Source organism: Leptinotarsa decemlineata, unplaced genomic scaffold (genome assembly GCF_025532065.1).
Source record: "Leptinotarsa decemlineata unplaced genomic scaffold, Ldec_3_MD MMD2_tig00026307_RagTag_RagTag, whole genome shotgun sequence".
NCBI classification, from domain to species: domain Eukaryota; kingdom Metazoa; phylum Arthropoda; class Insecta; order Coleoptera; family Chrysomelidae; genus Leptinotarsa; species Leptinotarsa decemlineata.
In genome coordinates, this window is record NW_027412681.1 from 49,284 (window position 1) to 73,145 (window position 23,862).

General features: G+C 33.7%; 2 protein-coding genes across 5 annotated transcripts; one reads left to right on the plus strand and one right to left on the minus strand.

Annotated features, from left to right (window-relative positions):
- Positions 1 to 392: 392 nt before the first annotated feature.
- Positions 393 to 6,900, minus strand: LOC111510791 (JNK1/MAPK8-associated membrane protein). Of its 2 annotated transcripts, XM_023166736.2 has the most exons (4): positions 6,592 to 6,900; positions 6,110 to 6,322; positions 5,170 to 5,339; positions 393 to 968 (listed from the first exon to the last, which is right to left on the minus strand). In XM_023166736.2, exons 1-4 carry the CDS (start codon positions 6,810 to 6,812, stop codon positions 679 to 681), a joined length of 894 nt encoding a protein of 297 aa, XP_023022504.2. In that variant the 5' UTR covers positions 6,813 to 6,900; the 3' UTR covers positions 393 to 678. The 2 variants fall into 2 exon arrangements, with proteins under 2 accessions (XP_023022504.2, XP_074037143.1); XM_074181042.1 differs by lacking the exons at positions 5,170 to 5,339; positions 6,110 to 6,322; positions 6,592 to 6,900 and adding an exon at positions 3,368 to 4,539 and having other exon boundaries at positions 796 to 968.
- A 216-nt stretch (positions 6,901 to 7,116) lies between these two features.
- wdb (serine/threonine-protein phosphatase regulatory subunit widerborst) lies at positions 7,117 to 22,152 on the plus strand. 3 transcript variants are annotated; one of them, XM_074181040.1, is made up of 7 exons: positions 7,117 to 7,922; positions 8,590 to 8,786; positions 11,514 to 11,851; positions 12,318 to 12,711; positions 14,754 to 14,983; positions 15,043 to 15,202; positions 21,487 to 22,152. In XM_074181040.1, exons 1-6 carry the CDS (start codon positions 7,784 to 7,786, stop codon positions 15,155 to 15,157), a joined length of 1,413 nt encoding a protein of 470 aa, XP_074037141.1. In that variant the 5' UTR covers positions 7,117 to 7,783; the 3' UTR covers positions 15,158 to 15,202; positions 21,487 to 22,152. The 3 variants fall into 3 exon arrangements, with proteins under 3 accessions (XP_074037141.1, XP_074037140.1, XP_074037142.1); XM_074181039.1 differs by having other exon boundaries at positions 7,124 to 7,922; positions 17,581 to 22,152; XM_074181041.1 differs by having other exon boundaries at positions 7,142 to 7,922; positions 11,526 to 11,851; positions 17,581 to 22,152.
- Positions 22,153 to 23,862: the final 1,710 nt, after the last annotated feature.

The window sequence follows — 23,862 nt, forward strand, 5'->3', positions numbered from 1 at the left end:
CATGGGAAGCTGTTAGCGCTTGTAATACAATACATGTAAGACGTTAACCTCTGCGTAAAACAGGTATGATGAAATTCTAAAATTAAATGAAGTTTTTTAATAAACAAATATTCACTGAATGATAAGGTTTACCTACCATGAAACCCAAATACTTGAACGACGAATTCAATTCTGCTGCCATCTACTAAGGTATTTCAGTTGATTTGCATTGAAATGACAGAAAATGTAAGGTTCCCCATAAAAGTTATACTTTAAATGCAATATTGGTTCATTACTTGAAATCATGTTTTATCAAACCATACTTGATAAGTTTTTTTGAATATATAGCTGTCTTTAAAAGTATGTCTTTCCCATATTTTAAATGGATGTTTCTTTTCTCAAAAATTCGAACATATAGTTTGGAAAAAAATTCTAGATTTTATTTACATCACATTAACCTCTAATAATCATAAAATTCAAAACTGATCTAAAAGTTTTTTGGCTATGCACTAATGGGTTGAACCGAATTAAAAGAGGTAAAACCAGGATAGCCGATCATGGACATAGCTTCGTTTTCGTGCTGCAAACTCAATGGCTCTCGACGATGGCAGATCGAGGCTGGATGACTGTGTTGGCCCCTCCGACGCCCTCCTCCCTCGTCGCCGCTCCCCATCTGCCGCCCCTACCAGACACCGAATACTAAAAGTGTGACTTGTTGGGATCAGTGAAGCGCGCGGTCAGCACATAGAAGGCTGCGGGGAGCGGCACGAGCAGGATTAGCAGCGGGTGCAAGTGGGGGTTGGAGAGCTGCGTGAGGGACACGATGCCGTACGCATGCAGGCACCAGTGCCCCAGCAGGATGACGACGTTTCGCGGCTCAGAGACCGTCGTCAGAATCAGCGACGAGATACTTTGGTCCATCTTGACGGCAAAGTGGGCGGCGCATGACACCACAGACAGGATCAGCACCAGGTGCGGGAACGAGTAGACTGCAAGAACAGAAAGGCAAGTTATGAGTGAGCGCAGACACTCTCTGACGATTCAAAAAATCAAAATTATTCATATGTGATCTATTAATAAAAACTAGCATATGTTGTAGTTACTTTGGAGTTTATATTAATACAGTTGAAATGAATGCTTAGGGATTTATATCTGTATGCTGTTTTTTAATAGTGAAAAGTAATAAATGCTCATAATGAATGGAAAATGCTAACAGAGAGCTCAAAGAAGATTTTGTTATGATTTGCCACAGCTGATATAGGCCGGTTTATATTACTTTACCAGGTCTAACCTATTATTGTATCGCACACGGGTCGCAATCAAAATATGTTGTGAGCTTTAGGATCGTTTTCTACCTGCAGTGGCCTACATTTTAATATTTAATCAAACATTTTTGTTAATACCGAATTATGTTAACTCATTTATATAATGTTGTTATGACGTGTCAATTTGAAATATTTATACAATAATAAATAGGTATGCTTATTTAGGAAGATTTTAGCTATAAGCAAAAGCTATGGTGTTTTCATTAAATGAAACCCGGCGAATCTTCATTGAAGGCTCTACAATTTTCTCAACTGAATGGTATAATTTCCACTTTTTTTTTCATAACTTGTTCAAAATCGACATTTTCAGGGACTCCTCAAAGAGTATTATGACATCTTATATTTGGAATGTCGTGTTTCTTCTTGCAACGACACTCTTCACTTGAGCTTAAGTTGACAATAATATTTCGTTCCTGTGCCATCTTTTTGAGTACATATTCCGTGACTAAGGACAATAGTTTCTGAAGTAGTCCATATTCAAGAATAGCTTGTTTGGAAGTAGTTTCGTTGACTGAAACATATTTCGTCTATTGGATAGTTAGCCTACTCATGCCGTAGTTATGTAGCTTTGTCAACAGCAGCTTATGGAAAACACAGTCGAAGGCTTTAGAAAGGACACACAGCGTTACACCTGTCATTGTGTATTGTTAGATTTTTCAAAAACCTTCAGACTAATGCTCAAATGTCTATAAACCCTATAAGCTCACTTCGCACTGCACTTTCCGAACTAGACTGCCGCTCTCGCTGCATATATAGCTCGATTGAGTTCTTTTGAAGCAGGTGGAACAATTCTAGCACTCGTCGCATTCTGACCTTTGTCCAAGTAGCATTCGATAGGTAAGACCATCGTCGGCCGGCGTTATTTTTTCAGGGGATAATTTACAACAATATAATAGGGATCACGAAAGTATTTTTTTTTCATCCTTTGAAATGATTGATGTGCTGAAATATTACAAACAGTGTAAGAAATTTCTCTTAGTTCTTTTTTCTTGTAAATATTTAAATTCAAAAAAACTTACAATTTGAATTGACTCAAAGTTAGCGCAATTCAATAAATTATGAATAAAAATATGATCGACTCTAGTAATGATGAATTATTGATAAAAATTACTTAAAATTTCTACCTCCAGGTCTACAACAATAATAAAGACAGTCCTTAGAAAGCATCAGATACCTAAATTGTGACAGATGAAAGGGAACATTTATCCAGGAGATATCTCTAATACATTTTTATTTTACTGGGGAAAATGTACTTGTGTGAAAATTAAAATATATCAAAACTAAGACATATGAGAGTCCCTGTACAGGAAATTAGCAATTAACAATACATATAAGCAAATATCAAATTACATTGACTTACTCAGATATTAATTATTCATTATTAATGTGATCAATCCTCATTATATTGATGAATTCAATATCAGGTTAAGCCCCATGAAGATATTCAACATGAGGTTATCTTGTAAATTTATATTATATATTATGAATATTTTCTTCCTTCCAGAAAATTCTGTTTGAAATAAATTTCCTGAAATGAATAACTATATATAAAATTAAATATAAATCGTTATTAGTACTAGTACATCACTTAACAATGATTAAAACTTATAAAATATCTGTTACTGTTCAATTATACTGTTATCGCTTCTGGAGACATTTTTTTTTCAGTTTCAATATATTGAAAAACATATATATTTGGTGCTAGTAAGAGGTTGTTTTTTTAAAAATATGGTCCGCAAAAGTCTGTTCGAGTTTCTTTGTTAACTTTTCCAACAACCGTTATAAAGGACATTTCTACATATCCTAAAAGTAAGTAAGTAAGTTCCTATAATCGTGCTGATGCGGATGGTGAAAGTACTGTAGTTACTATATTTATATGAAAATTAATGATAAATATCTGTTTACTGCATATATGTAGTAAAACAGTTTTGGGTTAATAATCAACTTTTGTAGAATTTTGACAATTTTTTTAATAAAAATAAATATTCAATACAACAAAATAATATAACTTCATTAGGGAATCATAGATAAATATTTTCGTTGGCAGTAAAAAAATTGTAAACCTTTTTACTCAGCTCTGGGCCAACTCTTCTGACTGAAGTAAGAGGTCCATGAGCACGGCGTATAGGTATGTCCTGAAGTAGTTCCTCCGGTTCTGTTGAAGATGCATACGCATCAAATAATGCTTTGGGAGAGGGATAAACAGCACAGATAGCTTCAGCAATTTCCAAATTCACTAACGGAAATACAGTCAAAATTTGACGCCATAAACGATTCAAACCATTTCCATTTTTGTCTATTCTCACAGTGTCTTTGTTAACCGAGTCAAAAAACTGTTTTTGACTTTCATATTTTTCTGCTTGTTCCAGTTTATGAGGAATTTCTGCCACGGACTTGGTTGCCATCATTACCCAATTTGCTAAATCTTCACTCTTGTTCACATATTGCCAGAAGCACTTGAAAGAAAACTCAATGTCCATAACTGCTTCTTCCTCAACTTCAGACGGGTTTTCCATGCCAAAAACAGCTACACATAAATGTTGAAAAGAAATAATTTCGTGGATAAACTTCACATGTGGTGTTAAGTTCCTCTCACGAACGAGCTTTCTGAATTCTTTGCAAGGGATGATTAAAAAATATTGTTTTTCATCGATTTCAGTTTTGTTTGAAAACATACTCACAATGGTATTTGGTAGTTTTCTTGTCCAGGATATGAGACCCGACACAGAAGAAGTCACTCTACAAACTAACCCCTTGCTTTCCAAATGTGATTTGATTTCCTGACCATATTTCTCAAGAAGTACAGTTTCATCGATATTTACTACTATATTCTTGATATAATCCTCACGTTTCATGACTTTCTGAAAGTTTAAAGAGTGTTTCAGTACCTTTTGACTTTCTTTCAGAATTTTGTTGGTGGTATGCGACTGTTTACTTTTATGTTTTCCACTTATCTTTGGCAAATTTGCTTCTACGTCCGATTTAGATCTCTCTTTACGAACTTCCATTTCGACTCATGAGCAAAACTCAATTCTTGGATGTTATGAAAAAATTTGTAGTACGTTTTCGGTCTCTAAAGGAAATGTTATTTCCAAACAGGAAACAGTTACTTTTTCTATGGAATCTAACCTAATTTACTAAATATCTATTGTTGTTTTTTTTTACAGCAGTTTGATAATTGTAATAAATTGCTCAATGTGAATAACATTGAGCGGATATAATAACAGTGGATAATAATGAATATAAAAATATATTTATATATTTTTAAAATCAATACAATAACGGAACGCACCCGAAAAAATTACAAATTCAGTGTTGCCAACACACGTCAACTATGGACGATCGGTCACAGAACACCCTAGTTACGGTGTTCTGTGGTTCGGTTATGCTATTAAGATATTGTTCGGTAATTACCACAGACATGTTTTTTTGTCAACGGCCTCAACTACTTTGGTCATTAGACTCGTGTTCTGGGTGCGTAATGTTAATAACTTCCACAACCACCTAGGAAGCATCATGGCTCTTTGCAGTCCGTCAGCCATGTAACGTTGCAGAATCATCCCAACTTCAATAAGATAAATTCTCCCGAAATAAATATCTGGTCGAGGATAATTTATCCATCTGTTTGACAGCTGGTTAAAAATAATGGTGTTTATGCAAAGATTTATTTCTGTACTTTTTTTCTGAATTTTAGGTTTAGTAATATATCTGCCATTCTTTATTACAAAAAAAGTAATTTTAATTAAAAAAAAACTATCTGAAAGTTCACTATTTCATCTTAGATTATTTAATTGGTCCTCAGGATAGAATAGATTAATGTGACATGATGAACTGTTTTACTTTCACCTACAAAATAAATACTTACAAAGCAATCCTCCTATTAGGGCATGTATAAGGACAAGTATGGGTATAAAATACATGGCAGCATAAATGGACATTTTACTCTGACGTGGCAAGAATTTTCGACACGCCCAAGGTCGAATGATCAGCATTAGGACCAAACATAATCCGAAGAACAAAAAAACGGTAGTATATCTAAAATTGAAATGAACATACCTTTATCTCTTTGAATATGTTATATACAGAGAAACCAGATATAACTAATTTAAAAATGACTGTAATATTGATAATCGTCTTTATTACTTACAATCTACAAGAGATAAAGTACAATTTAGGGCAAAAAAACATTGAAAGTAAGATGCAGGGTTCAATTTTTGTTTTTGGAGAGCCCACATAACTTGTTCTTCAACTCAATCAAATGTTTTCCTTGGAAAATGGCTCAAAAATTTTCGTAGATGATTAATTTAGTTCTTTCTAGGGTTTCGAGCTTTATTTCGTACTTCATCAGGCATCTACAGTTGAATATTTTTATAAAGAAACGATATACATGCCATTATATATTGCAATTTGGCGCATGTATTTGAGGATATGCATTGTAGAGCCCTGAAGAAGCACGAAATGAAGTTCTAAACGTCGAAAAACACTAAATTTGAATGTTTATCACCTTCTCAACAAAAACAATATATGATGGAATTTTATTTTCTTTCCATTTTTATACTTCATGCAGAACCGGCCCAAAAATAGGGCGTTGTTGCCTTTCTTCACAACTAAGAAGTAGTGTTGCTAAATATAATATTTTTCCAAATAAATAATATATCAACACATTTTTTTTTAATAAAAAACAATTGAAAGAGTCAAAGTAGAAAATTTTGTTCGAGGCAAATGATTCATTGTTGGAGAATGAAATTTATTGTAAGATTTTTGAAGAGATAATTTTCAACATTTGTAGATACTAACATACTTACAGTGGATATACAGCCTCTTGAGTACAGTGTACCTTTTTCTCATAGTTGGGTGTAGGATTGTGGAAAAGAGTATACCAGTCTTTTATACTTCGAACCTTACAATTATATATATAGAAGGATCCCATTGGGTGAGATATCAAGAGAGTGAGGACGGAAGCTAGGAAAACTTCAGCAAATGCCACTGCGTGAAGACTTATAATATCTTTGTTGAAACTGAAAGTAATGACTGTTTCATCCGTTATGATGGGGAAAGGGATTTATGCACCAGTCATAAGTCGCAATGAGTCCTAAGCAGTTGGATCATTGATTTTCGGTGGCAACATTCATGCACGAGCATTGATATATCTACTCATAATATATATCTGCACGAGTTGTAAGCTTTCAGCAAATAGTAAACATGAATTCTTACAACTTGAAACCTGGGTCTTACGACTCAAGATTGGCGCATGAATCTACCCGTATTTAATGCAATTCATACTTACCTTCTTCTAACGGATACCATATCTATAAAGAACCAATGTAGCACCAATACCAATAAAACCATGAATCCCAAATATAACCAGTCGTATAAAGACGGGATATCACTGCATTCTACACAAACGAAAGACTCATTTCGACGGTATCCCCTGGGACAGGGTCCACAATCACTAAGAGAGCCATCGGGTAAGAGAACTCTGCCACAATACAAACCGGGACAAGACATATTGACTTTCGAGGAATACTTTTATTTTTTCTGTAAATAAAAAGTATAGGTTATGTTGTGTAAGTAATTTTGGTTACCACCCCGTACATCTGTCATATGCCAAATTCTAAGTCGTTTTACCGATAACTGTTTTTGATTGGTTCACCCATTTGTTGGCTAGCTCGCGATAGGCTGATTTATTGTTGAAGATTAAAAACTAGTCAATTGAGTTTTTAATTTGTTGCAAAATATAAATTTTTACAGTATTTTGTTTGTATCCTAGCAGAAAATAATTGTAAATGTATATATTCAGTGTATTTTTTTCCAAGAAAGAACCAATAAAAGTGCTATTCAGTTTGTTAGTTGACTAGCCCGTACCTCCCATCTATTTTCAGCCCAAGGTATTTACGGCATCGAATCGGTTGTGTGCAAAAATTATTATAAAAATAATTTTTTCCCCGAAAATTACACCACGTACGGTAAAATAAATACTTTTATCGAATAGTTTGACGTGTGTAAGATGTGCAAACAAAAACAGAGAGTGTAAAAATCAGTTAGTCTGAAGCATTTTGTGTGGAAATAACCAGCTGATGGCGGGTGAAAATACTGGACTCGCTTGGCAGTTTGGTGATACCGACCTGCCTTCGCTACGTATCGAACATTTCTAAGTGATTTTTATCGGGAATTTCGTAATTTGCAGCCCGATTGCGGCGATCGCGTCGGAAATCGACAAATTTTCCGAAAATTTAGGACTTGATCGTTGGGCGTGCTCCGAATTTTAAGCATACACACACCTTGTGGCTGTCATTGATATTTAGCAATCATTCATAAATATAAAAGACTATAAATATACTTAAATGATGCGTTTAAAAATGTGCGCGATTTGACGAAATATTTCTAGGAGTGAAATGCAGAGCGACCCTCTTGCTGTCCCTTTGTAAATAGTATTTGCTTGTTGTTATTGTTACCACTGAAGACTTCTTGACACCGCAATGTCGACGACGGCCTTCGTCGATAGAATTGATCCTTTTGCGAAGCGCTCGCTCAAAAAGAAGACCAAAAAGTCACAGGGCAGTTCCAGATATCGCAACTCACAAGACGTCGAACTCCAGCCGCTGCCTCTTCTCAAAGGTTAGTGCTGACGCCTTGACCTAGTACAATTCTAATTATATATGCAATTTCATCTTTTTTTTCAAGTTGGAAATGTTATTGTAGAACTAAGATCTGATTCTTCCAACCAGAGTTGAGATACACTATAACTTACTCTCTTTTACATTAGTTAAGTTGATGTTTTTGAAAGAATACGGTTCATTACAGAATATAGGCTGTGATCAAACATATCTAATGAATTTGTTGAAAACCTGTGAATATTTTTAATTAGTTTATTGTGTTGAATCTGCTGAATGTTATTTGAGAAGTTAGTTATGGTATTTATAGGTTTTCACTAAAATGAAAATCATCCGAGGGGCATGTTACTAATTTTGCCCAGAAATGTTATAGGTTTTGAAAAAAATATTAGATAAGCATTCATCTAACTAATCAAATGACAACATCACAACAATGGTGAATGTTACATTTTCAGATATCCAATGTGTAAAAATGTGTTATGATATAATTTTTTTGTGATTGTTAAGTGTACATCAACTTTTATAAGAGACTTTGCTCAAGTAAGGATCCTCAGAAAGTCCGTTTTACAAATAAAATTTAACTTTATATTCAAGTCCATTCTAAGTTATTGGAAGCACATTATTGATTTCAAAATTTCAAAAACTGAATAGTTTTGCTGTTTGATTTGCAGATGTGCCAGCGTCTGAACAGGAAGAATTGTTCATTCGAAAACTGAGGCAGTGTTGCGTAGCTTTTGATTTCATGGACCCTGTAGCTGATCTGAAGGGCAAGGAAGTAAAGAGATGCACCCTCAACGAACTGGTCGATTACATAACCGGAGGCAGAGGAGTCCTCACCGAGCCTGTCTACCCGGAAATTATTAAAATGGTACGTTTTTAATTCAGTCTTTCTGTTTGCCATATTGAAACACTTTTGTGGATACAATCGGCTGTCACTTGAATGGTAAAGAATGTTGTACACAAAATTGTTATCGTTGGAATTGTTTATATATCAGCATCAACAAATATTGATATTTGTGATAAGACGCAGGATGGAGAATATATTTTCAAAGGTTACATATAATACTAGCTCAGAATGGAAAATTTGAAAGGCAGAAGTTTTGTGAAACAAAGGCACCTCCATAATAATTCAGTACATTATGGAGTATTCGTTTGAAAAAACATATCTAGTCAATAACATTTTATATTGATCCACAAGTATAAATCTTGCCAATTTACAAATTGTTTTTATGTTACAACCATCAGATTAGGAATATGAGAAAATAACCAACTTGACATAAATTATTCATATAGAACAATTGAAAAATACAGATTATTTCAAAATTTAGGATTTCCCACCTAACTAACCTAACAAAGATTTGTTACAAACAGAAATATCGCTAATAAGATTTTCATAAATTGAACTCATTTTCAATTGTACAATAATTATGAATGAACAGTTTAGTGAATGTTAATACTTGTTGCAATTCAAGTTAACTTTGCAACAATGTAAAATTCAATTTTGAAACCCAAATATTTCATCACATCTGGCATAGAGAAGTAAAAAGTACAAAAATACAGAAGCTTTTTCAATCAGATTGAGTGCTTATTTATTGATAAATATTATAACTGGCACAAAAATAAATTTTGATTCTTTTTTCTTACATCTATTCATCGAATTTGAAATTGCAGCAATGATTGTGTTAAATTTTTTTTGCATCTCAAGTCTCCGTATTGATCCAATGAATTTTTTGGAAAAATGTTGTTTATGAACACCATCAAATATAAAAGTCAAACATTATATAAATTATACACTAGTCGCTAATTCAACATGATCTATTTGAGTAAACAGAGTTTAGAGATTGAGGTGAATCGTTTTCATTGAACATATACATTCAGTTCAGATTTGTTGCAAATTAAATATGCCAAAAGTAATGGTTGGCAATTTCCAAGCATGAAAAAATCTATTCAAATGTACATGTATAAGGTTATTGCTGAGGTTTGCCTCAAATAACTGGAATCAGGTAAAATAGGAAGTTGAAAGTGATTGATGTATGAAACTTTACAATTTATCAAATGTTTATATTCAACCCCATAGAGAGCAGAGTTTATGTATTTTTATTGTTGCTAATTATTTGATGCACTTTTGTATTTCAAACCCATCTTTGCATGCGTGTAGAATACAAAAAAAATATAATTTGGAGTATAATAATGATGATAAATGATTAGTAGCAGAAAAAGTACTGAAGATTTTTGTTGTTTCAATCATTTTCATATAGACCTTTGATAAATTGACAATTGGGTTCATTTATGATTTTATTTTCAGTAGTATTTTTTTTCAATAATTTTGTTGGGTTGTTTTTCAGTAATTGGTTAGTATTTCCGTTGATGTTCTGAAAGAATATATGAAATTGCTTTATTTGCTCAATAGATTGCTGTAATCTCAATATTCATTAGTACTCTATTGAACATTTAGTTTCAATGAAATCAAATTTTACAACATAGATGTGAAATGAAATAGTAATGCTTTGTAAAAGCCTTTTACTCGCTGTCATATCATTTAGCAGAATTTTATTTTGATTTTTTATTTATCTTTTGGGAGGTGTTTATTGTAAGTTTTTTAAAATTTTCAAATAATTTATACATTTATCATGTTACATTTTTCTAGAATGTCCTATCTTCTTATGATTGAGGAATAAATTGAATTTTTTAAGTTGATGATTCAAAGATTAGATGAGGTTTTGAAAAGGAACATGATGATGGCTTATAATTTATTAATGGTGGTACCAAAAACTTGAATTTAATTTAAAGTTTGATCCGATATTCAAAAGTTTGCAAAGATTCTGGTCCAGATTTTATTTGCCTGAAGTTTACATAGACAGTAGCAGTGGCATATATGGTAGTATTTTCCTATTTTCAGTTTCAGTGCTCAATTATTAAGACAATATCAATTTTAGAATGGGACTATTTAATAATTGGATGTGAGAATTATCATTAGCAAACTGGCAATCGAGAATATTATAATTTTTTTGTAATCGATATAGTCAATCACATAATACTTTTAATAAAACTTGATGCTATGGATGCAGAGAATAAAATATAACTAGTTTGCACTTTGTTAATTGTTAATTTATTGAAGTGAATAATGAAGACTCGTTGGTGTTCCTTTTTTTGGGCAGAAGAATTACTAATGCTGTCTCAAAATTATCAGGAAAGAAAGAACCCTTGTATAAGTGACTGATTCATAATATATGCATCAGATCTTATGTTTTTTACAAAAGGTCTTATTTTTTATTTCATTAAGACAATCGACTACTTGGCATTCTGTGATAGGGTAAAATTGATATGGATAGTTTGTGGAGACATTTTCTTCTCTACTAGAAGGCCAAAATTATTTAACATTGCAAATTCTAACACATTTTTTTAAAGGGTCGGGCTAAACTTTGTGCTATATTCCTTTTTGAGACCATTTATGGCAATATATTTCAATAGTCCACTACTTACTTGGTTATCAAACTGGTAGACTCTTGAGATTCATTCATATAATTATCCAGACCATTATTTTGTTGAACGGTTCTATGTGTCCGAACAACGTTTTTGAGTATTTTATTTTGAGTTTCGTTCTCAGATATCGGCGAATCTGTTCCGCACGTTGCCCCCCAGCGAGAACCCCGACTTTGACCCAGAAGAAGACGACCCGACCCTGGAGGCCAGCTGGCCCCACCTCCAGCTGGTCTATGAATTCTTCTTGCGCTTCCTGGAGAGCTCCGACTTCCAGCCGACCATCGGGAAGCGGGTCATTGACCAGAAGTTTGTTTTGCAGCTGCTCGAGCTCTTCGACTCGGAAGATCCACGAGAAAGGGACTTCCTCAAGACAGTATTGCACCGCATCTATGGCAAATTCCTCGGCCTCAGGGCCTTCATTCGAAAACAAATTAACAATATATTTCTTAGGTGAGTGACAAGTGTACTTCAAAAATTTGGTTTTTTCAAAAAATATTTCAGCCAAAATGATTAAAGGTCTGTTTAAGAGACCAGTTTCAGAGTTTGGAATTAGTTTTCATTATCTCCTGAAGATGCTATTTGGTTGGTGAAACGCGCATCGAAAAAAGTATTGCATTTCCGATGATTGAGAAATGTTCTTACTCAGGATTTATTCTTGCCAGAGATTTCAGTGTCATCTTTTTTTGTTTTCAGTGACATCTCGTTGAATTGAGGTCCATATTATTGACCATTATAGAATTTTGGTAAATCTTTCTGAAAAACTAGAACATAATTTGTATAGGCAATGGTTGAGTGAAAAAAAAAGCACTCTCTATCACACTTATATTAAGAATATGTGTGTGGATGCAACAAAAAATTAACCTTTAGATTATTTCCAGTGTGGTGTGGCCCTTGAACGTTTTTGTTTGCATTTTAGGTTTGTGTACGAGACTGAACATTTCAATGGAGTGGGCGAGCTCCTCGAGATCCTAGGTTCGATAATAAACGGGTTCGCGCTGCCGCTGAAGGCGGAGCACAAGCAGTTCCTGGTCAAGGTCCTGATTCCGCTGCACAAGGTCAAGTGCTTGTCACTATACCATGCGCAGCTGGCCTATTGCGTCGTCCAGTTCTTGGAGAAGGACCCGACGCTCACGGAGCCCGTCATCCGCGGCCTGCTCAAGTACTGGCCCAAGACGTGTAGCCAGAAGGAGGTGATGTTCCTCGGGGAGATCGAGGAAGTGCTCGATGTTATGGAGCCCTCTCAGTTCACCAGGATCCAAGAGCCTCTATTCAGGCAGATCTCCAAGTGCGTTTCCAGTCCTCATTTCCAGGTTAGCAAGTGATTTTTTATTTTGTGATACACTCGTCAACAAATTCAATGTCCATTGTTGTAGAGTGCCCCAAAAATGTAGCTTGATTTTATTTACAAATTGTTCGTTTTTATGATACAGCAGCTTAGCAACTTTAATGAATATTAAAAAGTTCAATGTTGATTATTATTGTTGATTAGGTAAACCGATATAGCTAATGTTTGTGTTAAGAGAATCATCCAAAATCCTAAAAAAGACAAATACACTGGAATCTGATTACGAAAGTCTCAATCGGGTTATGCGTCTATTATTTCAAATACCTAATATTTCACACAAATTGTAAAGGAATTATTGATATTTCAGATGGAATTAATTCTTACATTGAGTCAACAATTCTTACCTTTTTTTTTCACTGTTAAATTGGTATCAAAAAGTTATATAATGATTATGAATCAGACTTAATAACTGATACTTCCGAAGTACCTCGGGATCAAATTTAGGGCCACTATTAGTCTTACTATCTATCCATGATCTATCTTAACAAATAAAATCATTGAATCTTCTTTTTCCTGTCGAATCGAAGGTTTAAAGATGTGTTGAAAATGTGAACAACTGTTTACTGCTTTTAACGGAGTTGAGCAATCTTCAGGAGTCCAAACATTTATAAGAAAATAACCCCATACAGTATTGAAAATAATCTACTAATACAAAGAAGTAGGATTTTTTACATTGAAATGTGTCATTAACCTTCTGTTCGTGCGATTGATAATTGCGTAAATAAATAATAATTATTTAGATGCGATGCGAACTGTATATAAAACTCGCCCGTTTTTATCTGCATTCTCTCCTTTCGTCTTTATCTCTCGCTCTGGTGAGGTAGGTGATAAAAGGTAAGGAAAAGAAAGGAAATCAAGATGGGATCTTCTTTCCACTATTTGTTGACCGATAATCGGATGAACAACCGGGCACGATTCAACGAGGTGGAACCAAGTAATTATTACTCTTCGTTGATTTCTTTTGAAAACACTCTCAAAACACTGATTTTGATAAAATTGTGGGGAAAAAGCCTTCCACTCTCGTCTTTTCAACGTGCGATTGCGATATATATTTTTTCACTTTTTTCACACAAAATTTTCATGCCTGTTGCCTTGTTTTTTTTTATTTAAAGGGTAAAGCCTGGTCTACACAACATTAAAGCCTGCGCTTCCACCTTCCACAACATTTAAAAAGCTTTGGAGGTGAACAAGATGTGAATTTTTGACAAATTATAACAAATTGGCAAAACGTCACGAACATAAATGCCTGCAAAACACTTCACTTCACATATGTAGATTTGAATTAGAAATTGTGCTATAATTAAGAATCTGTTTTTTTTTCATGTATACACACTCGAGAAGGTTCAAAGACAATTTTTAAAATTTGTTCATTTCAAAAGCCTGGGAAGCTACCCAAAAGTACATTCTAACCATAAGATTCTTTTATTATTAGTCAGTGGGCTATGAAGATTCCTGCACTGACGCCTGTCGGATATAATTCAATGTCCTTCGTGGTATTAGTCAGTGGAGTAGTTGTTTTCTGATAGGCGTCACTCCATTTAGTCTACTATGTAGGTATATCCGAGACTGGCTTGAAAGTTTAAAGTTCATTTCTTTAGATTCTTTTAGACAGTAACCAACTAATCTCCTTAGAAAAAAAAGATGTGCTCCACTTACTTTTTGTACAAATTGCTGCAAATTTGTACAAATTTATCTCAACTAAATTTCAGGGTAGCTAAATTTCACTCACATTGAAGTCTTCAAAAAAAATCAATGTGTGACATGTACATTGTACATCTTGATTTGTAGTCATTCAAAATTGCTCACTTATTCAACTAAAAAAAAAAATGGACTCAAAGTTTCCAAAGTTTTATTCATTATTTTTTTAAGTTTTTATGGATTATGTCCTATATTATTGTTATCATTATCACTATTACCACTTCATTAATTTATTGTACTGATTATTTTTGTTCTGTTAACGTATGAATTCTGTTGGGCAAGAAACAATAAACTGTCTTCCGATTTCAGGTGGCAGAGCGGGCTCTGTACTTCTGGAACAACGAGTACATAATGTCGCTCTTGGAGGAGAACAACCACGTGATCATGCCGATAATGTTCCCGGCCCTCTACCGAATTTCCAAGGAGCACTGGAACCAGACTATCGTTGCTCTCGTATACAACGTGCTCAAGACCTTCATGGAGATGAACTCGAAGCTCTTTGACGAACTAACCGTCAGCTATAAGGCGGAGAGACAAAAGTAGGTCTTGGCCAGATTCGAGACTCATAATTGCAAACCATTGTTTTTTTTTCTTGCAGGGAAAAGAAGCGTGAGAAAGAACGAGACGAGCTGTGGAAGAGGCTCGCCGAGCTTGAAATATCCCACAAATCCACACCAGCACAACATAACAACAGCCCTTCCAGCAAAAAGTGATAACATAATAACAGCCTAATGTTCCCCGCCCGTCTCTCTGTGTCGGTAAGTTTCCAGTTCAACAACTACCTGCTATATTGCAAGAAAATGTACAGGTTTTTTGTGATGTAGTCTCTTTTTTCTGTAACATGATTTAGTTTTTGTCATTTGTCATTTTTTATGTCATTTTGCATACATTTTGAAGTGATCCTAATCTAGTTTTTGTATGTTTCTTTTCTCTTAGAAAAACTAAGCAAATTGCAGTTTTATAGCTTCCTTAAAATATTCCCTACTTTCAAGGAATTTCAACACATTTGAATCAGTTTTATTTACTGTAGCATTCACTTCGGTACCTAAACATATAGAAATGCAAAAAAAGTTGTCTTTATTGAAATATTATCAGAACATTCTAATCAGCAATCACATTTTTCTTTTGCCATCTTTTTGTTCATTTAAAATTGTGATCAATACCCAGTCGCTAGTTAATTAATAAACACTCATTACAGTTTTGACTAAACTGTTAGTTACAGGGTGTTGTATGTTTGGAAAACTCTGAATTTTGCAAAGAGAAAAAGAGATTTCAAAATTTATATGAAATTGTAAATACATTTTATTAATAAGTAGTGTTTATTGAGTGAGATATTCACAATATCTGAATAAATGGCAAATTTTCACAAAAATACTTTTTTTGTTGTGCTGATATTTCACAAATTCATTAAATTTGATAACATAGGAAATGTAAAATTAAACAAACAAGTATTCTTTGGAAAACTATTTTTGTGAAAGAGTAACTATTTCTTGATTTTTTCAAGTGTAGTAAAAGGCAAACTAAAAAGTTTTTGCGTAATATAAGTGTCTGAAGAGTCTAATTAGTCAGTAACTTTTTGCTCAGTAAATGGCATTTGTGTTTTGTTTTCATATATAGTCAGTGGGCATACTTGAAGACTGGTTATAAATCAAATTAACTAAAAGAACAATTCGTTCAGGCCAGTCTCAACTCCCCACACAGTAGGTTAATGGACTGACACCTCTCAGAAAACAACTACTCCCCTGGCTAATACCACGAAGGGCGTTGGATTATATCCGACAGGCGTCAGTGCAGGATTCTTCACAGAAGTTAGGGAATTGAGACTGGCCAGAATGAGTTGTTCTTAGATAATTTATGTGGAAGTTTTCTTTCCTTATACGAGGAATTGGGCAAATTTCGGATATGCAGTTGGTTACTTCATTCACAGGCAGATGGGGCGACGACAAACCTGTTGTTTGTTGTATGCTTCAGCTTAGTTTGAGGAATGATACTCTGACGGAATTCGATTTTCAATTATCGGAAATCATCGACTTTATGTTGATGATATACAACTTACCTACCTTGCACTGACGAGTGGCCAAACAGCCCGAAACTGGTCTGCAAGTGTGTTCCAATAATTGAAAATCTATTGCGGCAGTTGTATCGCCAACAGCATATGCAGGAATAACTTCTGTGAAGAATCCTGCACTGACGCCTGTCGGATATAATCCAACGCCCTTCGTGGTATTAGCCAGGGGAGTAGTTGTTTTCTGAGAGGTGTCAGTCCATTAACCTACTGTGTAGGGAGTTGAGACTGGCCTGAACGAATTGTTCTTAGATAATTTGTTTTGTGTCTGACTAAAGTAGATGTATCTGATGTTAAAAGCTTATTAAAAACTTTCAAAAATAATCCATTATATCTATTATAACTTATTTTGCAACTCATCTCCAAACCTAATGAAAATATCGCTAGTATTCCCACTTCACAAGAAAGGAGGCAAGCAATTGATTGATAATTATTGTAAGATATCAATGTATTATTAATATTCTGACTGTGCTGAGGTATGCAAAATTAAATGGAAGAAAAAATTTTGCCTATGCAATTGCTTTCTCTACGATTACTGATGTTTCAGTAAGAAGTTTCTTTCCTAAAACGTTTGATAGAAAATGCCTCAAGAGAAAATTTGTAGATTTTAGGTTTTAAGATTAAAAAAGGCTTCTTTTCAAAACGTCAGCCATTATAAGTGAAGTATATACATTTAATTTTATAGGCAAAATTTATAAATTCATGTAGTTTGTTTCTGACTTATGAGGCTTTTCAGAGGTTTATATCACGCAGCAAGTTTTGTGGGTGAACTTTTCAATTTTCTTTTATTTCACTTGAGTACATTCTCTAGATATCTATCTTTCCAACTGTCAAAGGTCATAAACACAATAAGTATGAAGAAAATGCAAACAAGTACTTTTGTCATTATTCGACCATCAGAAATGTAGCACGTAAAAATTATTGATAAAGTCAAACTCTTTTCTCTCTGTAAACATTTTCATGTGAAAACCCCATTCAGTTTGTTTTTTTTCAAATTATCTTGTCCTTGTCTGATAATTTTTTCCCAATACTGATGCACAATCTGTTGTTAAGATTAGATTTTTCTTTTAGGTCGAGAAAATTAAGAACGTCACAAGTGAGCTTTTATAAACATTCGCCTTGATCAACGGGCTACTGCATCATACCTTACTCTCAACACACAACAGCCATTCATCTAGCCTTCGGTCTTCGTCAATTTCCCTTCAATAAAAATCGGTTCCTAATTTCCTTTTTGTGTAAATTTACTGTTCACTATTACGTAATTATTGTTTGCGAGGCCAAGCTGCAACGAACCATAATTTTCATGTTTTGGCACTGACTACTGTTTTGATAATTTTAAAATTGATGTATATTATTATAAGTGAGAGACATTTGTCTAAAGCTGTTTCTGATATCCTCGATGCATTTGAACACTTGGAAGGAGAAATACTTTTTAAGGAATAATTACAACGGAAGTAATAGAGGATATAAATTTATTCAAAATCAATTGTTCAGGAAGTCATTTTTGTTGAAACATTTTCATACAAAAAATAATATAAAAATGTCTCAAAAGTGTTGCCATTAGCAAGTTACAATGTATTTGAGGAATCCAAAAGTACCCAATGATATTACCATGTGCAGAAAAATTCCTTTCAGCTTGGATCTCATCCTTTCGCTTGAATAACAAAAACGCTATCTACCGTGGGATTTTGGCAGTTATAATCCAGTTCGAACGGGTGTGACGGTACAATTCGTGTTCCTCCCGTCTGAGGGATGATGGAGGTTGGCCAAGAAGTAATTGGATATGTACATTTTGAATTACGGCATTGACAAGATAGGACTGCGTTTTGAATAAGTGCTTAGAATAAATGTTGATGAAATTTGTATATAGTTTATGGAGTCAAAAGTGGTTATAACTTGTGTTCTGGCGGGAATTGCTCCCTTCTCCGAGTACATGTATTTTTTCTTTATCAGAAAAAATGACTGAGTAAACTCGGATTTGCGTATCTTTCTGGCGCTACTAGTTTATTTGGAAGCTTTCAGTTCGATGGTCGACTCGAATACACAGTATTAACCACAAAGACTTTGTGCATGCCTCACCTGACGGTATGATCGTATCGAGAGAATGTCTCTGAAGTTATTGTACAGACGGCTGTATAATTTGTTTTTTAACGTTATTTTCTTTGGTTGTGATAAGATATATGTTTCTAATCCAGGCGACACCTCTTCTGAAAACTTCGTTCTAAATTGAAGCCTCCAAAGAGAAATAGTTCGCGCGTTAATTTACTTTGTATTTATCGTTAGACATATTTATAGGTGTCGATGTAGACAGAAGACACTTTGACTTATCGTAGTTTAGGGTAGGCTTGCGAATTTTCTTTGCTTCGGTATCGAATCCTCTTGAAGTTATCGGAATCGATACTTGACGTACCTGGAGTTACGGCTAATTTTTTTAAAGTTTTGATTTGTTGGTTTCTTGCTTTCGACGGGTGTTTGGTCAATTTTCAACTTGGCATTGAACACCATAAAAGTGTGTGTGATTTAAGTCACATCCATGTTTTATACACCTTAATCTCCTAGAACAGTTCAATTTTGATGAAGATATTTTGTATCTTCTAAAGGAAAACGTTGCAGTTGGGATGACACCTTCTTTCTTATTCTTCACTATTCCATATCTACTCAAAAAAAAAAAAAACAACATATTTGTCAGAATCTAGTATCGTCCATTATGACAATAATATTTATTTAATCTCTTGAATTCCACATTTTGTTTTCTAGTTCAGTTACGTCAACCATCATCCATTAAATGAAATTAATTGCCAATGTTCCAAACAGAATATTTTTTCTCATCTGCAACAGAGATGTTGTGTATCACTTTTAAATCGTCAAATTTAGTCTACAGAACAGACTCGCATTCTGCGAAAGATTACAATCAGTTTTTGCAAGTTGTTTACAAATTTTCAGTACTCTGTTTTGGACGTCTTCTCTCTTGTTACCTTGAGACGATCATGAATAGACTCCATCTTGCTATCAAACCCTGGTAAACCCTCTTTATGAAAATTTTGAATTTTGTGCTTGCCAAACCGAAACGAATCACAGCTCAAACTCAAATTATACAGCCCCAAGGACTTCTTTCAAGAATATGGTGCCACACCACCACTACCGTCACCACTACCACCGCTAGCACTCCTCAGTTAACTTAGAGTGAAGGCTTACAATAAGAATGTATAGCAATTTGTGTTTTAGATAGAAATAACATTAAGATATTGCATGGCGAGCGCTCGAATCTCGTGACTATCTGAGCAAAAAGATGTTATTTTCGAAAAGAGCTAGTCCTTACTTTCTCACAAAAAAATTCAATCAAAATGGCACACTTATGACGGACACTCTATCTAATTATGGTTTGAAAATATCTCATATTTTCCCAAATACTTTGTGATATTACTTTGTTGTAATTTGTCAACAGTTTTTTTTTAGTGTTTCTATTCATTCAAAATACTTCGTTGAGAGCCACTAGAAATTTGATTGTAATTGATAAATCCTATAAAATATCAGGAAAGTGTATCCTCCAATTGAGTGTTTTTCCAATTTTGGCAGTACTTTATAGTGAAACAATAGATAGCAGGTTTCTGAAAGACTCTGTTCTTTGTAGACTGTATAAAAAATCAAAGGATGTAGTTATACTGTCTTAGTGCCAGTTTTTTTTTCGTGAACTACTTGTACTATTAATAAAATACCACATACCGTATTTTCAGTTTGACTCTTTGGATTCGTAATTCTTTATCGTTATACAAAAATGTGAAAACTTTCTAAAAAAAAAAAGAAAATTTTTATCAGTAAAAAGTCTCTGCTGAAAGATCATGCACGCTAGTTTCTTTCAAATACAAACTGGAAAAAATTTATTCGAAACAACTTCGTACTTTCAAGGATATGGGATTGAATTATCTGGAAATCATTTTTTTCTTAGTCAGTTGATATTCCAAACATTCGTAATGGAATTTAAACGGATATCATTCACATAAATACTATATAACACGATATTTTTCATATATTACGTTGTGTAGCGTTCCTACGAATGATATCTGTTTCATTGATTTTCTTGTAATCCAATGTTCATATGAAGGTAATTGTTTCAGATGGACTTTTCATTCTAGTTTGTATCTGAAAGAAACTTCTATGCATGATCTAAATATATTTATAAAGGGTTTATTTTGAACTCAATTCCTTTCTTCTGAAGTTTCCATTTTTTTTTTGCACAGTATAAAAAATACTAAGTTATGTTATCCTGACAGTTTTCTTTCATTCAATAGATTACCTTGGTAGTTTTGGTCGACACACTATATACTATATATTCAGTTTCAATGATAGAATAACGACATGCGTTTCGGTATTTTTGCCTTCTTCAGTTTCAGAAATATTAATAAATTACAAACACAGAAATGTACAATGAGTAACCTCACGTACGATAAATATTTAAAATGTTTAGTGATAACACTAAGTTTGACTTGCAAGTAAAGTTACTCATTGTACATTTCTGTGTTTATAATTTATTATATTTTAGAACTTGAAGATGATAAAAATGCCGAAACGTACGTCGTTATTGTATCCTTAAAAATGAATATAGTATTTCTAGGAAATCTACTAAATGTTTGTATGGTGATGAAGAAATAGAGAGCCAAAAAGCTGCTTCGTAATTACTAATTTCTCCTTAGAATATTCCCTTTTCAAGTCAATCGTTTTTATTCTGAGGTCATTTCTGAAATATATTCTCACACTGATCTTGAGTAAATCAATCGACTGTAGCCATGTAATTTTGAAATCAATTTCAGTGACATAACTATTCATTTCAACTATCTTCGCGGACATGAGTCGTTTGATGTTGAATCGGGTATACTTGCCGGTCAATCCGAAAGACCTCTTATCTCATATTGGAGTTCTCTTGGAAGTGGATATTGAAGTGTTTCCGAGCAAACCTTTACCGGTCTTCTTTTCTTGTAGACTCCGTAGAGCGCCTACGAGCCGCGGGCGGCCTTTCCAAATCCAAGTATCGTCTTGGACGAGTTCGTTTTATCATTTTGTATTCCCCATACGATAATGGACTAGCTCTGGATGTTGATTCACACACACCCACACCATCTCCCCCACCCAAACACACACACGCAACTTTTGCTGCTGCTGTATGGATGATCATACAGTCGTGTCACCGACGTTAGACTAAAGTATGTAATATATATTATAATAATAATAACTAAATCTTGTAGATATAACGTGAGAAATATATTGTTAAATTTCTATTGTTTTCCTTGAAAAGTGGTTATTTTTATGTAATTGTTTTAGAGCAGAGTATTTTTTATATAGATTATTATATGTCTAGAATAAATATAGCTTCATTATGGAATTCCATACGTTCGATATGCCATATTTTGTTCATTTTGAATATTAGACGAAAGGAAATGATACAAAAATGCTCTGCGTCTAAAGTAACAAAACTGAGCTGATTTTATTTTTGTTGTTATACTTTTTAATCATAATTGTGAGTGTCGAACAGATCAGTAAATTTATAAAACTTTCATAATTTCTATATGAGCTACTTATGAGGATTTATAGTCTCTGCAGTTTGTGAATGTACGCATGAGGATGCGTCAATAAATATTCTCATTTTAATATTCTGCGTTTTTTTCTTCTGCTCCTCTATGTTTTATTATTCATTCATTTATTCATGGGTTCAAAACTCATTTCACTCAATGCAATTGAAAAAATACAAAATAGACGAATGAAAGGCGTTGAATAACAATACAAATAAGAGAACAAGCATAGAAAATAATATAAAACCTGTCAATGTTTGAAAATTCAACACAATATTCGATTATGTATATATTTCTTTTTTTTTTTTTTTTTTCTTCTCTTTAAAAGCTGTTTTTGGAATTTGAAATTTTTTCTCTTTTTATAGATGAAATTTTATTACAAATGAAAAATATTCATTGGTCACAAATATAGCCTACTAGAAATACAATGTGGTTTCATTAAAATCCGAATTACATGATGATACAATATGAAATCTAATATTTATTTTCCTACTGAAGTGAGAAAATGTAATTGTTTTTGTCTTATTCCTAGGAATTCAATTTTCTGGGAATATTGTTTTTCTCAGAAAAGCAATGTTCACCAAAGCTTTGTCAATAAGGGTTTCCCTTTAGATAATAAAGCATATTTATTATTATTACATTTTCCTTCATTGAGGAATATAAATTGAAGACAATATTCATTCCTGTTATAATAGTTATATTTTAAGATAATAGGTGGAGCTATTCATTGATAGGTTGGCCAACCAATAAATCACGGAAGCTCGGAGTAGAGCGTGGATTAAAATAGTTATGAAACGCTCTATGGGGCAAATGTTCCATCCCTGCTATAATTTTATAAGTCAATTTTGCAAAACAAATCAAAACATTGACGCCACAAATAAATTGAAGACAATGTTCATTCCTGTTATAATAGTTATATTTTAAGATAATAGGTGGAGCTATTCATTGATAGGTTGGCCAACCAATAAATCACAGAAGTTCGGAGTAGAGCGTGGATTAAAATAGTTATGAAACGCTCTATGGGGCAAATGTTCCATCCCTGCTATAATTTTATAAGTCAATTTTGCAAAACAAATCAAAACATTGACGCCAGCCGTCTTGGACATATGGGGAGTATCTAGATACAAACAAATGTCATACAAAAGAAGGGTTAGAGTCAATCAACAATTTTGGGCATAAACAAAGTCTAGATACAAACTACTGTTTTAAGTACATTCTAATGGCAACTAATAAGCAGCGATGCCAATTATTGAGGAATTCCTAAATTTTTCTGGAATCAAGACATTGGGCGGGAATTTTGATGGAGATTCAAAAAACGTGGATTTTGAGGTTATGGAAACTACTGGGTTTAAAATTTTAATAGAGATTATTGACTGGAATATACATGTGGCTTGTGATATTCTGACGATTTCATTTTTGTGTATTATTTGTGGATCTTGTACTTTTTTTATGGATTCTCTTATAATATGTTACTTTTTTTTAAATTTTTCATATTTAAGAGCATATCTATGTGATTACCAATTGAATGCTTTAAAAAAAGCTTTTTGTGTCTCATGCCAAGGTGTTTACTTACATTCAGTGTTACCATTACTTTCGTAACAATGAAATCGCTATAATGCATAATAGGGAGTGGTTTGAGGAATAAATATGGATGTAGAGGTGTAACGAACACTTGGTTCGATTCGTACCTTTCAGATCGGAGTCAAATGGTGAGGAGAACGGAACTCTCGGAGAACAGGGCCATTGAATCTGGTGTACCACAGGGTTCTGTGTTAGGTCCTATTGTGTT

Excerpts from the sequence above, each read along its gene's own strand:
- wdb (XM_074181040.1), top strand. The coding sequence starts at position 7,784 with ATGTCGACGACGGCCTTCGTCGATAGAATTGATCCTTTTGCGAAGCGC. Across the intron at positions 11,852-12,317 it reads ATTAACAATATATTTCTTAG|GTTTGTGTACGAGACTGAAC; the intron begins GTGAGTGACAAG and ends TTTGCATTTTAG. Across the intron at positions 14,984-15,042 it reads TATAAGGCGGAGAGACAAAA|GGAAAAGAAGCGTGAGAAAG; the intron begins GTAGGTCTTGGC and ends TTTTTCTTGCAG.
- LOC111510791 (XM_074181042.1), bottom strand. The coding sequence starts at position 4,312 with ATGGAAGTTCGTAAAGAGAGATCTAAATCGGACGTAGAAGCAAATTTG. Across the intron at positions 969-3,367 it reads GCCCAGAGCTGAGTAAAAAG|TCTACTCGTTCCCGCACCTG; the intron begins GTTTACAATTTT and ends CTGTTCTTGCAG.